Here is a 13,112-nt window from a genome sequence, read left to right as displayed (position 1 = left end):
TAGTACAGATACTCAAAAAACATGAGTATTCTTCCTATTCCAAGAAAAATACTTTTTACTTTAAAAAAATTTCCGTATCTGATCTCTTTTGATCTTTATTACAGTACTGTATTACAAATAAGAACTAAAGGTGGCCAAGAGGTGTGACATCTTTAGTGTGACTCTTAACCACATTAACTTTCATTTTTGATCAATAAGTACTTCCAAAACAGTACCCAACATTCATCATTCACAAGGGTCAGAGTTCACTCACCTGGTATGTCCTAAGGATTCCCGCCATATTGGTAGCATCACAACCGGTTTAACTGCGCACTCCAAAATAGCCAAAGCCAACGCAAATTCTCTGGGTTTGCTACACATCTGAACTGCCTTGATCCAATTTGCCCTATATTTCAGAAGAAAAATTATTTCATTTGGTTGATTTTAAGTTAAAAGCATAATAGTTGTTGATTTATGGTAACTCCATCTTAGAGTGCATGTGAGCAAAGATTCTAGGTGGCAGAGAAAAATGTACTGCTACTCGAAGTTTCAAGTTCACAGAATCAGACTTTAAACATTAGAGGAAATTTCAGAAATCATTTAGTCCTCACGATTCCTTGACCTTCTACAATGTCCTGGAACTTGATGGCCTATACTTTCTAGGCATAAACACTGGTTCCTAAAATAATCACTGAACTGCTAGTGCTGATTCAACAATTTAAAAGTACACCCACACCTCTAGGTTCTTTACTGACTGACCAAACTAACTTCATTTAATTCACTAGCAATGACATTTTAAGGCATATCAATCACTTTGTAAGTGCTTAGTAATTAACAGCAAAAAATGATCCTTAGTTTCCTTTACCTGTGTGAAGCCCAATTGGGGTGAAGAAAGGATGAAGGGATGTTGTTTTCTAATTGGGTGATGGTCAGTCTCAGAGTAGATATGGTAAGGACTTTGGACCCATGGACAGAACCATTCCATTTGAACTCTCCTGCTGGAGTCAGACAGAACTTATGTGCAAGATGCCTTCTCTTATCATGGTCTTCCCTGTGCTGATGCTTATTCAAAGCAAATGAATTGGTGGAGTACTGATTGTGGTAGACGCGATACTTCCCTTCTTGACCCAATTTAAAATAATTGTTGATATTTCCTTTCATGACCACTTCCTTTTTGGTGCTCAACCGTGAAATTTCTCCTTGAGAGTTAACTACCAGTACCTGACAAAGAAAATAAAAAATCTTCATTATTCACAGCAAAGATGCAAATTTTGTTTTATCAACTGCCTTTTAATAAGTGTAATTAAACATTTCTATGAGTTAAGATGCATCTTATAATTGAACTGTTGAGGTTTAAAAGTAAAAGTGAAAGCTAATAATTTACAATTAAACAACCAAGATATGACCATGAAAAGAAAGAAAACTAACATTAAGTGTGTGTTAGACACTAGTGACTACTTTCATGATCTCAAATATACACGAGACTGTATGTGCAAGTATTCACCAACCACAATATCAAATTTGTAACATTAGAGGGCATTACATGTTATTAACATCTAAAATAAATTCTCCAAAACATATCTTTCTTTCTGCATTTTTATTATTCCAGTTTTAGTAGAAGAAATGTATGGATAATATAAAACAGTGCTTTCAAAAAGTTGATTCCACTGCAATAGCATGTGAGAGGTCCTGAGTTTGATCCCCAGGACTGACAAAAAAGTTGATCCCCAGGTTGGGGTGTAGCTCAGTTGGTAGGGTGCTTACCTAGCATACACAAGTCCCAAGTTTGACTACCAGCACCACAAGGCAAGGGAAAATAAAGTTGATCCTAACCTTTTGGTGGATTATGAAATGATGGTGGGTCTTATTCAACTTTTAAAATAATAAAATATAATAAAATGCACTAGACGACAAGAAAAAAATATCAGATTGCTTCTGGCACAGTAAGATAAATACTCCCTCAGGAAGCTTTTAGATGTGTGTAAAGAATTACTAGGAAAAAAATGTTTATCTTACTAAGGGTCTGGGTCAAAAAGAAGTTTGAAACTTATTGCCTGAAAGCAACTGTTGTGATGTTAAAGAAGAAAAAGAACATCGTCTATTCTCGTTTACTTACAAGTAATTCTAGGAGACAACAGTTGTGGTCACTGTTCTGTCACCACAGCTAGGTGGGGACAGAGACACTGAGTCCCACCTTTGATCCCATTACCAGAGCTGGCGCTGTCTATCCTGTGCACTGTTTTCTGCTTTTGGTTAGGTATATCCTCTCCTGTAGCTGCAGCTCACTCAAAGTGATTAAATAATCTAAAGTTCTTTGTAAAGCTCTCACATGCCATATGTGTAAAAGGTTGTAATCTCTTTAGAATTACATTAAAAAAAAAAAAAAAAAAGATCATCTAGTATCACCCTCTTACAACATCTTTGGGCATGCAAACACACTTATCATAATGTAAGCCTAAGGCTTTTATACTTGTTACCCACTACATTCTTGAAAATAGTGAAAATATAATTCAAAAATACATCTATAAACCTCTGCACCTATTTTTAAGGTATAATAAATATAATTATTCATACTCCAGAGATTTTTTTTTTTTTTTTTTTTTTTTTTTAAATAAGAAAGAATATACCTCTTTCCCCTCCTTAAACAATTTATTTGCTTCATGGGCTGCGGCTGCCACCTGCTGGCTCTTCAGCTGACTCAGTTTGCTGTCTGGATTCCGCAATCTGGTGATAATGCGAGTTGAGCCAGATGCTCCTCTTCCAGCTCCAAAAGATTCACTCATCTCCCCATTAGATTTCTCTGATCTGAAGTCACCTGTTACCAATGAAAAAGCCACAAAGTAATTGCTGACAATAAGTATAAGAACAATGCCTCATTTATTCAAAATGCATCTCAGATCCAGAAAGTAAATAAAGTTCTTGACTAGTCAAAGCAAATGTCACTAATTCTTTAATGTAGTTAAAAGAAAACGTGTCAGAATTTTATTGTGAGTCGTTTATTATTTTAAAGAAAATATATATGGGCAAGGTTACCTGTTTTGAAACTCATCTATTAGAACAGGAGGGGCTGTTACAAAATTTACAAGTAATGAACATAACGACACAAAATGCACACTAACAAAACATTGTTCAATATAGATTTCTGTATTAAAAGGACATGATTGATTTTAGATTTTCAAGGAAACTGTCTGAATACCTAATAGTTTTGAACTTGGTATTTAGAAATACCAAGTGATTTTTTTTCTCCTGGGAAGCTAGATGTGTAAGCTTATTATCATAAAAATCAACTAAATTAGTTTTCTTAATATAACAAAGATCTCTCAACATATTCATAGTAAAAATTTTAAAGTGATGGACTAAACTGCCTAGGAGCAATTTCTGCTTTGGTATCTATGTAATCTCACTTCGGCTGAATATTTCTCTTCTATATTAAAACTACTGCATCATGTTCCAACATCCATGTTGGCCAGACAACTGAATTTAAGATAGGAATTTTCTAATTTAAAGTTTGTTTTTTTTTTTTAATTAGGACAGTGTGGCATTGGTAATTAAAAGGACAAGAATTTATCACATTATATATTCTAAAGATGGCATTTAAAGTAAGTAGAGACAAAGATAGGATTGGGAAAACTGCTGTGCATGTTGGAGGGGAAAAAAGTTAAGACAGTTTAGCCAACATTTATTCTTTTAATCTGTTCCACATCTCTTCTTTCCTTTGGAAAAATGCTTTCTTCCCCACTTCAATCATATGATACAGCCAGTGCTACAAATCAAGTATCTTCCTCCTTTGGGTTGAACAACAGGCTCAGCCTGGCCAGACAGAGAGCACCACTACTGGCCACAGTGACTCTCCCAGGAACTGGCTAGGTGGTCCAATCACTAGTCAGCTTTCTACTCCAGTTCTTTTAATCTGGAGATGGAGAAAGGATCTCTGCTTTTTCTTTTTGTGAGCTGGAGGGATTTTACATTAGTGGCGAGCTGATTTTACTCCTACAAATGGAAAAAACTGACACTGGTAGAAAACAATAAGCCCATCACAGAGAAGAAAGAGAGGAATATGAGAAGGGAAAACTGAGAGAAGACCATGATAATCTCATTCAGCTATCTGGACCCCTAACAAACTTGAGGCTGCCAGCAGCCCTGAACCTGCTGACTACTCAACTGTGCCAATAAAATTCCCTTCTTGTTTTAAGCAAGTTTGATGGGTTTCTGTCAAAACCAGCTAGTCCTAAATAATGCAGAGGAGTATTTTAAGATTTTGGCTCCAAAATTTGGCACTGACTAAATCAAGATGGAGTGAAGAAACCGAGTTATCTTCTGATGTGGAGCTTGAAAGCTGGTAACCCTGAATATAAAACCATTAGTCTTCTCTTGGGTCTCAAATCCTTACTCCCCACATGCTGAAGCTTTATGCCACGATGCTGAGCTATGGCGGCTACTTCCAAGAACCATCTATACCACCCTATGAGACCTTATTCACAACATCTGGTGTAGACTGGACTTCCCAGAAACAGAAAGGGAATGACTGGCACAGTGCTTTTTAAAGGAAGCTCCTCAATTTGGAGCCAACAATCCAATATTGCTCAGAATTAATACTTTGCCACTTGCTTAGGAGGAGATAACTGATCCCCTGGGGAAGACCTGAAAGAGCAAAGGAAGCAAGGCTGAGGCAAACGTTCTTACCCAACACATTGTACCCAAGGGCCATATTCTTTCTATTATAAAGGAGTGAGTCATTCCCATGCAGCCTGTGGCAGAGTACAGATCTGCTCTCCCCCAGTCTCTAAAGTTCATTGTTGAATGGTTTCAGGAGGCAGAAGCCTAAACAAACTCTATTCACCTGAGGGCTAGGGCTACTGACCTACTAAACAGACAAAATGAGGAGGCAGGGGGGGATTCACCTTCAGGGACCTTGACACATTATTATTAATCATTAATTATCATTAATAAGTTATCAGCAGAATATCTAATGATCTGTAAGGGAGTGCTATTGCCAGGGAAAAAAATTCCAAACCTGCCAAATTGGAGTATGAGACTGTTGAATCCTACAGCAATCCCCAGAAATCCATTCCCAGCAGGAACCAGGCTGCTACAACAGAATGGCCTCCAGAAGGAGAATTTTCTCATATACTTCTCACCTCTCATGCACATTTATCCTCCCAGACTTACTGAAGAGCACCCTCTACTATCAGGATAATGAATGCTACAGGCAGTTAAATTCATAATTTGACTCACAGACTGCAAAATCAAGATAAGCCATGATAAGACCTGTCAAAATTAATGCACAGCACAGAAATCTAGATTTGGATCTAGATACAATTACAATTACTGTAACAATTACAGTTACTGAATGTAACTGTGGGACAGAGGTTTTGGAATTTTTCACTTATGGGTGAGATTTTTGCATTATGTTAGGCAGAGGTATTTTTAACTGTATGTATGGGAACAAATGTGAGTAAACATGTATATGCTGAGCTACCACAGGGTGGAGTTGCAGGTATTTACGCGTTTTATCTTTGTAGTACCCCTCTTTCTTTGGAAAACCATTCCTACCCCACTCTAATCACATACTTTTGCTGGAGTCATCAATCATAATACCTTGCCTGCCCTGGCCACAGGGGTGGGAACAATATGATCCAAGATAGGCCACTCAAATTCCTTCCTCAAGGACTTTTGATTTGGAGCAGGAGTAGGGGCCTTGTCTTTGGGTCACAGACCTTGCTTGGAAAGATAGGAATACAAATTGCTGGTGCCATCTTCCCTGCCACTTGGAAAAAGCCTGTTTGTATTAGGAGAGAATGAAATTAACATACAAACATATGTAGATTCAAAAGGTGAGAGAGAAAGAGAGGAAGACAGAAAGAGTCATTATACCTGGGGGTCCAGTTATGCCTGATGATGGCTCAGAAGTCCCAACTGCATAAGCTAATTAAATTTCTCTTCAATTAAGCTAGTTTAAACTGCTTTGATTATTTGCAATTGAAAATGTCCTAATTAAAACAGGTTTCTCACCTTATACAATATACCAAATTATATTCGATAGATTAAAAACAGTTATATAAGTGTCATAAGAAATCTGCTGTGAGACACGTTATTCTCCTTGATAATACATAAAATTCAGAGAAACACCGAAGATTAAAAAATTTAACTACATAAAAATGTAAAAATTTCCAGATGAACATACAGCAGTCTAAAATGAGAAACTACTATATAAACATATATATGTAAAAATCGAAGATTAATAGCCATAATATGTAAAGCAGTCCAAAAATGCACTAAGGAAAAATATCAAAATTCAATAGGAAAAAATGAGCACATAAGACTAATCAAGTCGCAGAAAGTTCAACACACATGTGAAATTCAACCACATGAATAAGGAAGGATGTGCAAATTTTGAAATGAAATACTTTTTACTGTTGGTAAAAATGTAGAATTGATAATACTGAATTTAAGGTTTAAGAATGGGGGAAAATAGATGTATGAATTATAGGTATAAATTCCTTTGACATACAATTAAGCAATAGCTATCATTATTTTTAAATATGCCTACCATTTAACAAACAATTCCATTTAGTGTTTCTATACTGCCAGATATACTTGCCCACGTATACAAAGATAAATGCTGAGAATGTTAAAAAGCACCACAATTTATAATAATCAAACATCATGCAGCAGTTAAAAATAGTGCATTTGACATGAAAAAAAAAAAAACCAAGATGCAGAATGATACATGCAGAATGATCCCATTTGTGTGAAAAAAAAAAAAAAAAAAAAAACAAAAAAAACCGAACAACTTCATAAACACACATACACGAATGTAACTGCAGGGAGAAAGACCTAAAATGGTACACATCAAATCGCTGATGGTGGTTACACTTGGGGAAAGGGTATAAAAAGGGTCATTTATTTTATTCCTCTGTATGCTTTTTGTTTTGAGACAGGTTCTCTCACAAAACTGCCAGGCCTTGAACTCCTGATTCTCCTGCCTCAGCCTCCCCAGTAGCTGGGATTACAGGCGTGTACCACCACACCCAGCTTGCTTTTCTGCTTAAAAAAAAAGGCGGGGGGGGGCGCTACTTATGTTTAAAAAAATAAGAATAAACTTTAAAAAGAAAAAGGAAAACAAAATGGGTAAAGAAAAATTTAAATCTTCCCACCCCCACTAAAATTTTATTCTAAAAAATTGAAAAATGTAAAAAAAAAAAAAAAACTCCCTTTAATGGATGAAGTATATTCTTACCTATCTCTTCCTGAATAGAGACAGGTGTATGGGATTCTCTTTCTCCATTTTCAGGATCATCAGCTGCCTTAGCAGATTCACTCTGGGAAGAATTTAGTTCACTGCTGCTGTTACTGTTTTCCAGATTAGGCTGGATGGAGGTAGTGGTACCACTAGTGTTACTGCTGTCACATGTCTTGTTAGATTCTTCTAGAAAAATAGAATATCTGATTTTTAAATTGGAAATCACAAAAAAAAAAACTAGTTGTCAGAAAAGGCATTTAACTTTCAGGATTTCATTACAAAGCTTTAGTATCTTTTTAAAAAGTTGATCATGTGTGAATAAAGCACTGTATGAAAAGAAATGGATAAGCATCACCCTATGAGTTATTTTTTGTCTACTGTCTATTAACTAACAAACTCTTACCATTTCAGTCTATAGTGCAAGGCAGACAATCTGTCAGATACCCCAGAGCTGAAGGAAAAAAACAACTGATATAACTACTTCACATAACGTAGGGTACACCAGATACAGCCAAAGTGGTTTTGCTGAGATAATATGTCAAAATCTGAAGTTTATATTCTTACTTTTCAAAAGTATTCCATCATACTAGGAAGAGATTTAAACAGGATTATTTGCCTCTAAGGTTCTGCCTGAGTTCTACATCCCCCAGGTAATGCCTAAAGGCAATTCACTTTCCACGACAACTGAACCATAACCACTAAACTAAGAGGTTGATTCCTAAAAGTGTATTAAAATTAACACAAACATGGGCTGGGGTTGTAGCTCAGTAGTAGAGCACTTGCCTTGCATGTGTAAGGCACTGAGTTCGAGCCTCAGCACCACATACAAATAAGTAAAATAAAGGTCCATTGGCAACTAAAAAAATATTAAAAAAAAAAAATTAACACAATCATGAACTGAAAGCCCAAGTCTTTCCAGAACCATTCAGAAATTAAGAGTCTCCCTCTGCATTCAGATTTGCCAATAGTAAGATAGTATTTGAATCAGTTAAAGTAAAAGGTGGTTAACAGAATGTCACAATGACTATCTCGAATGTTCAACGAGCGCCTAAAATATTTTTCATGAAAAAAACCAACAACCTGACAGAAAATAGGAATAATTATGAAAGAAATGAAGTAGCCTTTAAACTTAAAGAAGAATGCTCACTTTGTTCAAGCTAAAAGAAATGCAAAATAAAACTACATGGAGAGGGCTGGGGTTGTGGCTCAGTGGCAGAGTGCTTGCCTAGCACATGCGAGGCACTGGATTCCATCCTCAGCACCACATAAAAATAAATAAAGGCACTGTATCCATCTACAACTAAAAACATATTAAAAAAATAAAAACTATATGGAAAGAACATATAGTTATAAGCCTAGCAGAAATCCACCCCTCCCAATAAACTCAGGTGGAGTGGTGCTGGTTCTGGACACTCGCTACACTGCTGCAGGTGTGGAAAATGGGCCACAGTAGATAAAAGGGAACTGACAGTATCTAGAAAAACTACACAGACTTTACTCTGTTTGTTTGTTTGTTTGATTGGTTGGTTGGGTTTTTATTTGGTACCAAGGACTGAACTCAGGGGCACTAGACCACTGAACCACAGCCTTTTTCTATTTTATTTAGAGACAGAGTCTGAGTGACTTAGCACCTTGCTTTTGCAGAGGCTGGCTTTGAACTTGCAACCCTCCTGCCTCAGCCTCCAAAGCCAAGGGGATTTCAGGTGCACCTGCTACTCTTTTTGTTTTTGTTTTGTTTTGTAGCACTAAGGACTGAACCCAGGTGTGTTCTACTGGCAAGCTACATCCCCAACAACTTTCTATTTTTTGAGACAGGATCTCACTAAGTTGCCAGGGCTGTCCCAGAACCTGCTGTTCTGTTTAAGCCTCAGTTGCTGCGATTACAGTTGTGAACAACCATGGCCAGCACATGCATTCACTTTTTTTTTTTTTTTTCCTTTTCTAATCATATTTATTCACAGAACTTATATTATTTGGGATAACCAAAGTAAATGTATCATACAGAATGTTAAATAACATGAAAATAAGTACCTTCAAGAATGAGCAACGCATTTACTCTTAACCTAGTAATCCTGTGTGCAGAAAATTACTGCAAAAAAAAAATCTGAATTACTTAGCTGTAAAACTATTCAATGAAGCATTATTTATAACAGCAAAATGCCAAAAGCAAACTGTCCATCAATGGGGCTCTGGCTGAATAAAAGAGTACATAAAAGGAAATACCATGCACTTAAGCAAGGAGAATTACTATACTCACACAAGAAATGATCTCCAAGGTTAAAAGAAAGTTGCAGAATAGTATTTGTAGTACGTTAACTTTCATGTAAGGGGAAACTTTCAACGCTAGGCATAGTGGTATAGACCTACAATCCCAGGTACTCAGGAGGCCAAGGCAGGAAGATTACACATTTGAGGCCAGCCTGAGCAATTTAGCAAGACCCTGTCTCAAAATAAAAACCAAATAGGAAAAAACAAAACAAAATTAAAAAAAAAAAAAACAGGTGCAGTGAGGCACACTTGAAATCCCAGCAACTCAGGAGGCTAAAGCAGGAGGATTACAAGTTCAAGGCCAGCCTCAGCAACTTAGTAAGGCCCTAAGCAACTCTGAGACCCTATCTCTAAATTTAAAATAATAATAATAATAATAAAGGGCTTGGGGTATAGCTCAGTGGTAAAGAGCCCCTGGGTTCAATTGTCAGTACTAGCGGTGGGAAAAAAAAAAAAAAGTGGGGACTTTTCATGTCAGAAGGGGAGGGAAATATTTTATGTTCTAACTGGAAATATAGGACAAATAAATATATAAACAAATAAAGAGTTACAAAAAATCTTAAGTGCTGTTAAGCACAGTGGCCCACACCTATAATCCCTACTACTCATGAAGCTGAGGCAGGAGGCTCAAAGTTTGAAAGGCCAGTCTCATCAACTTAGTGAGACCCTCTCTCAAAAATAAAAAGGGTTAGGGATGCAGCTCAAGAGGGAAAGCATCTCTGGGTTCTATATCCAATACCAAAAAATGAATAATTTTTATAAGTAAGTTAATAAACTTAAAAGTCATTTGGAATGTTTACTGTCAACAGCAATATTGATTTTATGAAAATACTGATATATATAAAATCACTTCCTTATTAATGCACATTAGCACATATTCTATATAAAAATGAATACATAACTGAGTTACTAGTTTAAGAATTAACACTTTTCATGTAAGAAAAAGAGCTACATGTGTGAAAACCAACTAAGCAGAAAATCCTATCTGATTTTGAAAAATCAATACAGACTGATGGTCTTTTTCTCTTCAAAAATATTTTTCATTTTCACCATGCATTTCCTATTACTCACCAAAAAAACCATAGAGTAAATGCTAGCATAATAGCATAAAGTATCCCTCGGTCTGAACTGTGGTCTGTGAATATGGTTCCCCACCAAAGGAACTGAAACTTCTTGGAGCAGGGTGGGGGAGATCCCCAGTCAAGGATAGGAAAGGTATAAGACAAGTCTCAGACATCCTACTTTACCAAAAAGTGAGGAAGTCATCTATCTAAAACGTCATGAATGGGTTAAAAGGACTTGAGAGTCACCATGAAGAGGCTTCCACTGTTGAAAAGAAACAAAATGAATGACAGCTGCAAGTGAATGAAACCAGCTAAATATGTATTTTTTAAAAACCTCCCAAACATAAATTGATACTTTAAAAAACAAGAGAAGACCCTAACTCATGAATCACCACTGAAAACAAAGGAAACATCAACTTCTGATTCTGAAAATAACAATTTAAGAGAAATAACTAGCCAAGCACAATGCGCTTGTAATTCCAGCAGGTCCAGAGGCTGAAGCAGGAGGACTGTAAAGTTTGAGGCCAGCCTCAGCACCTCATCGAGTCCCTAAGCAACTTAGTGAGAACCTGCCTCAAAATAAAAAATAATAAAGGGCTAGAGATGTAGCTCAGGGTTAGAGCACCCCCAAAGAACAATCCCCAGCTCCATAAACAAACAAAAAACCTAAGCATTTATTTCACCATTCCTGTTCTAGCAAGGTTTCAGTGTGTTCAAACAGCCTGAATAGTCTTTACACAAAAACTCTTTACAGGAGAATTTCAGTTTAAAAAATACAGAAATAAATGATAGAATTAGGATCCATATTATAACGTCCAAATAGATAACCGATTCTGGAAAGATCACCACTGAATTAGAAGTTATCAGAGAACTTTACAATCTCATTACATGAACTCACTGATCGATCTTACCATTTGTGAAGGCAGAACAACCAAGCACCATGAGCCATTTGACATGATACAAAATACCCAGCACATTGCTTGTAAAGTATTCATGCCAAGAACAGCTGAAACTAAATCTAATTAAACCTTTAGGACAAATTAAAAACACAATTAGAAAAGAAATAGACAAATCCTGAATATGGAACAATCCATAGGACAGACTGGAATTCATTAACCAGTTCAATAGCATGTGTAAATAAAAAGTCAGAGGAGAGAGTGCTCTAGACCAAGAGACTCAAGAGATGGAAAACCAAATGTCATGTCATGTCATGTCATGTCACATGCGAACCATCTTATTTGCAAATAATCAACTATTTGGAAAAAAAATAAGTGAAAAAATCTGAACATGGACAGAATATTAGGTGATATTAAGGAACTGTCAGTTTTATTAAAATGACACAGTAATTATGTAAGAAAATGTCCATATTCTTTAATTCTTTAGACATATGCAGGATTGATATGACATGGTGACTGGAATTTTAAAAGCATTCCTCAGTAGAACACAACACAAATTCACACAAACAGAAAAGAGAATAAACAAGCAAGTAGTTACAGTGAGGAAAATTAAAATTATAAAGCATGAATACAAAAGGCCTCCAGCAACATAATGTCAGTATATAATATGAAGTGAAAAATGAAATTTCAAGTTACATTTAACACAATATTCTTGAACCGAGAACAGAAATATGTAGTTATTTGTTTCATTTTGTTTTGTTTTGATACTGGGAATGGAACCCCACAGTGCTTTAGCACTGGGTCTCATCGCCAGTCCTTTCATTTTTTTATTTTGAGGCAGAGTCTCACTAAGTTGTGAAGGGTCTCACAAAATTGCCAGCCTGGGCAATTTAGTGAGACCCTGTCTCAAAACAAAATAAAAAGGGCTGGGGATGCAGCTAATCGTAAAGCACCACTGGGTTCAATCTCTAGTACCAAAAACAGAAGAAGGAAAGGAAGCCTCGTAACTGGTGGATTCCCTTTGTAATAAAATTCAAAACTAAATAAAGTATTCTTTTAAGGTGTCCTTCTCCCAAGAAATTAAGAAATAGGTTAAAACCATACGTTTCTGTAGTTCAATGTAACAGATGTGAAAGCTTAACCATGTCTAAGAACATTTTTTCAAAGCCATTAAAAATAGTTATGGGAATAGTTTTATTTAATACTGATACTTTCCTATTTTCAGTTTCATCTTCAATCTGAGCCATATGAAACATTTCAGATCACTGATTATACCTAAAATAATGGGTGGGTATCATGAAACCTATCCATTCTTATTTTTGAGTTCACTTGCTACAGTTCTAGGCTACAAACTTGTCATTTTTGCTTTGTATAATATCTTCTATCAAACTGCAAGAAAATGATAGTATCTTTGATGAGATTTTATCTCCAGGTTAATCTTGAAATAAAATATACACACTTCTATTAGAATTCCTGAAGTGAACATTAAAGTAGATTTTAAACCTCATACGACTAAAAGAAAAGACAAATTCCCATGCTTGTAATTCCACTGACTCAAAAGGATGAGGCAAGAGAATAGCAAGTTCCAAGCCAACCCGGGCAACTTAGCATGACCCTGACGCAAAAAACAAAAACACATAACGAAAAATCTCTACTACAGAA

General features: G+C 36.1%; 1 protein-coding gene and 1 long non-coding RNA gene across 16 annotated transcripts in view; one reads left to right on the top strand and one right to left on the bottom strand.

Annotated features, from left to right (window-relative positions):
- LOC306656451 overlaps positions 1–13,112 on the top strand; it is a 561,410-nt gene that overhangs the window by 217,214 nt on the left and 331,084 nt on the right. The window lies entirely within an intron of this gene.
- Positions 1–13,112, bottom strand: part of BPTF (bromodomain PHD finger transcription factor) — a 134,372-nt gene that overhangs the window by 61,342 nt on the left and 59,918 nt on the right. For 10 of the 15 annotated variants that reach the window (XM_079131551.1, XM_079131556.1, XM_079131552.1 and 7 more), the window contains 4 exons: positions 7,220–7,408; positions 2,607–2,794; positions 845–1,200; positions 254–385 (listed from right to left, as the gene is read on the bottom strand). In XM_079131551.1, coding sequence (XP_078987677.1) covers positions 254–385; positions 845–1,200; positions 2,607–2,794; positions 7,220–7,408 — 865 coding nt within the window. The remainder of the gene's footprint in view (positions 1–253; positions 386–844; positions 1,201–2,606; positions 2,795–7,219; positions 7,409–13,112) is intronic. The other 5 variants (XM_079131557.1, XM_079131545.1, XM_079131547.1 and 2 more) reach the window with 2 other exon arrangements.

This window comes from Sciurus vulgaris (assembly GCF_902686455.1).
Source record: "Sciurus vulgaris genome assembly, chromosome: 3".
Classification (NCBI taxonomy): Eukaryota; Metazoa; Chordata; class Mammalia; order Rodentia; family Sciuridae; genus Sciurus; species Sciurus vulgaris.
The sequence above is the reverse complement of the archived record's forward strand: the minus strand, read 5'-3'. Positions and strand labels throughout refer to the sequence as shown.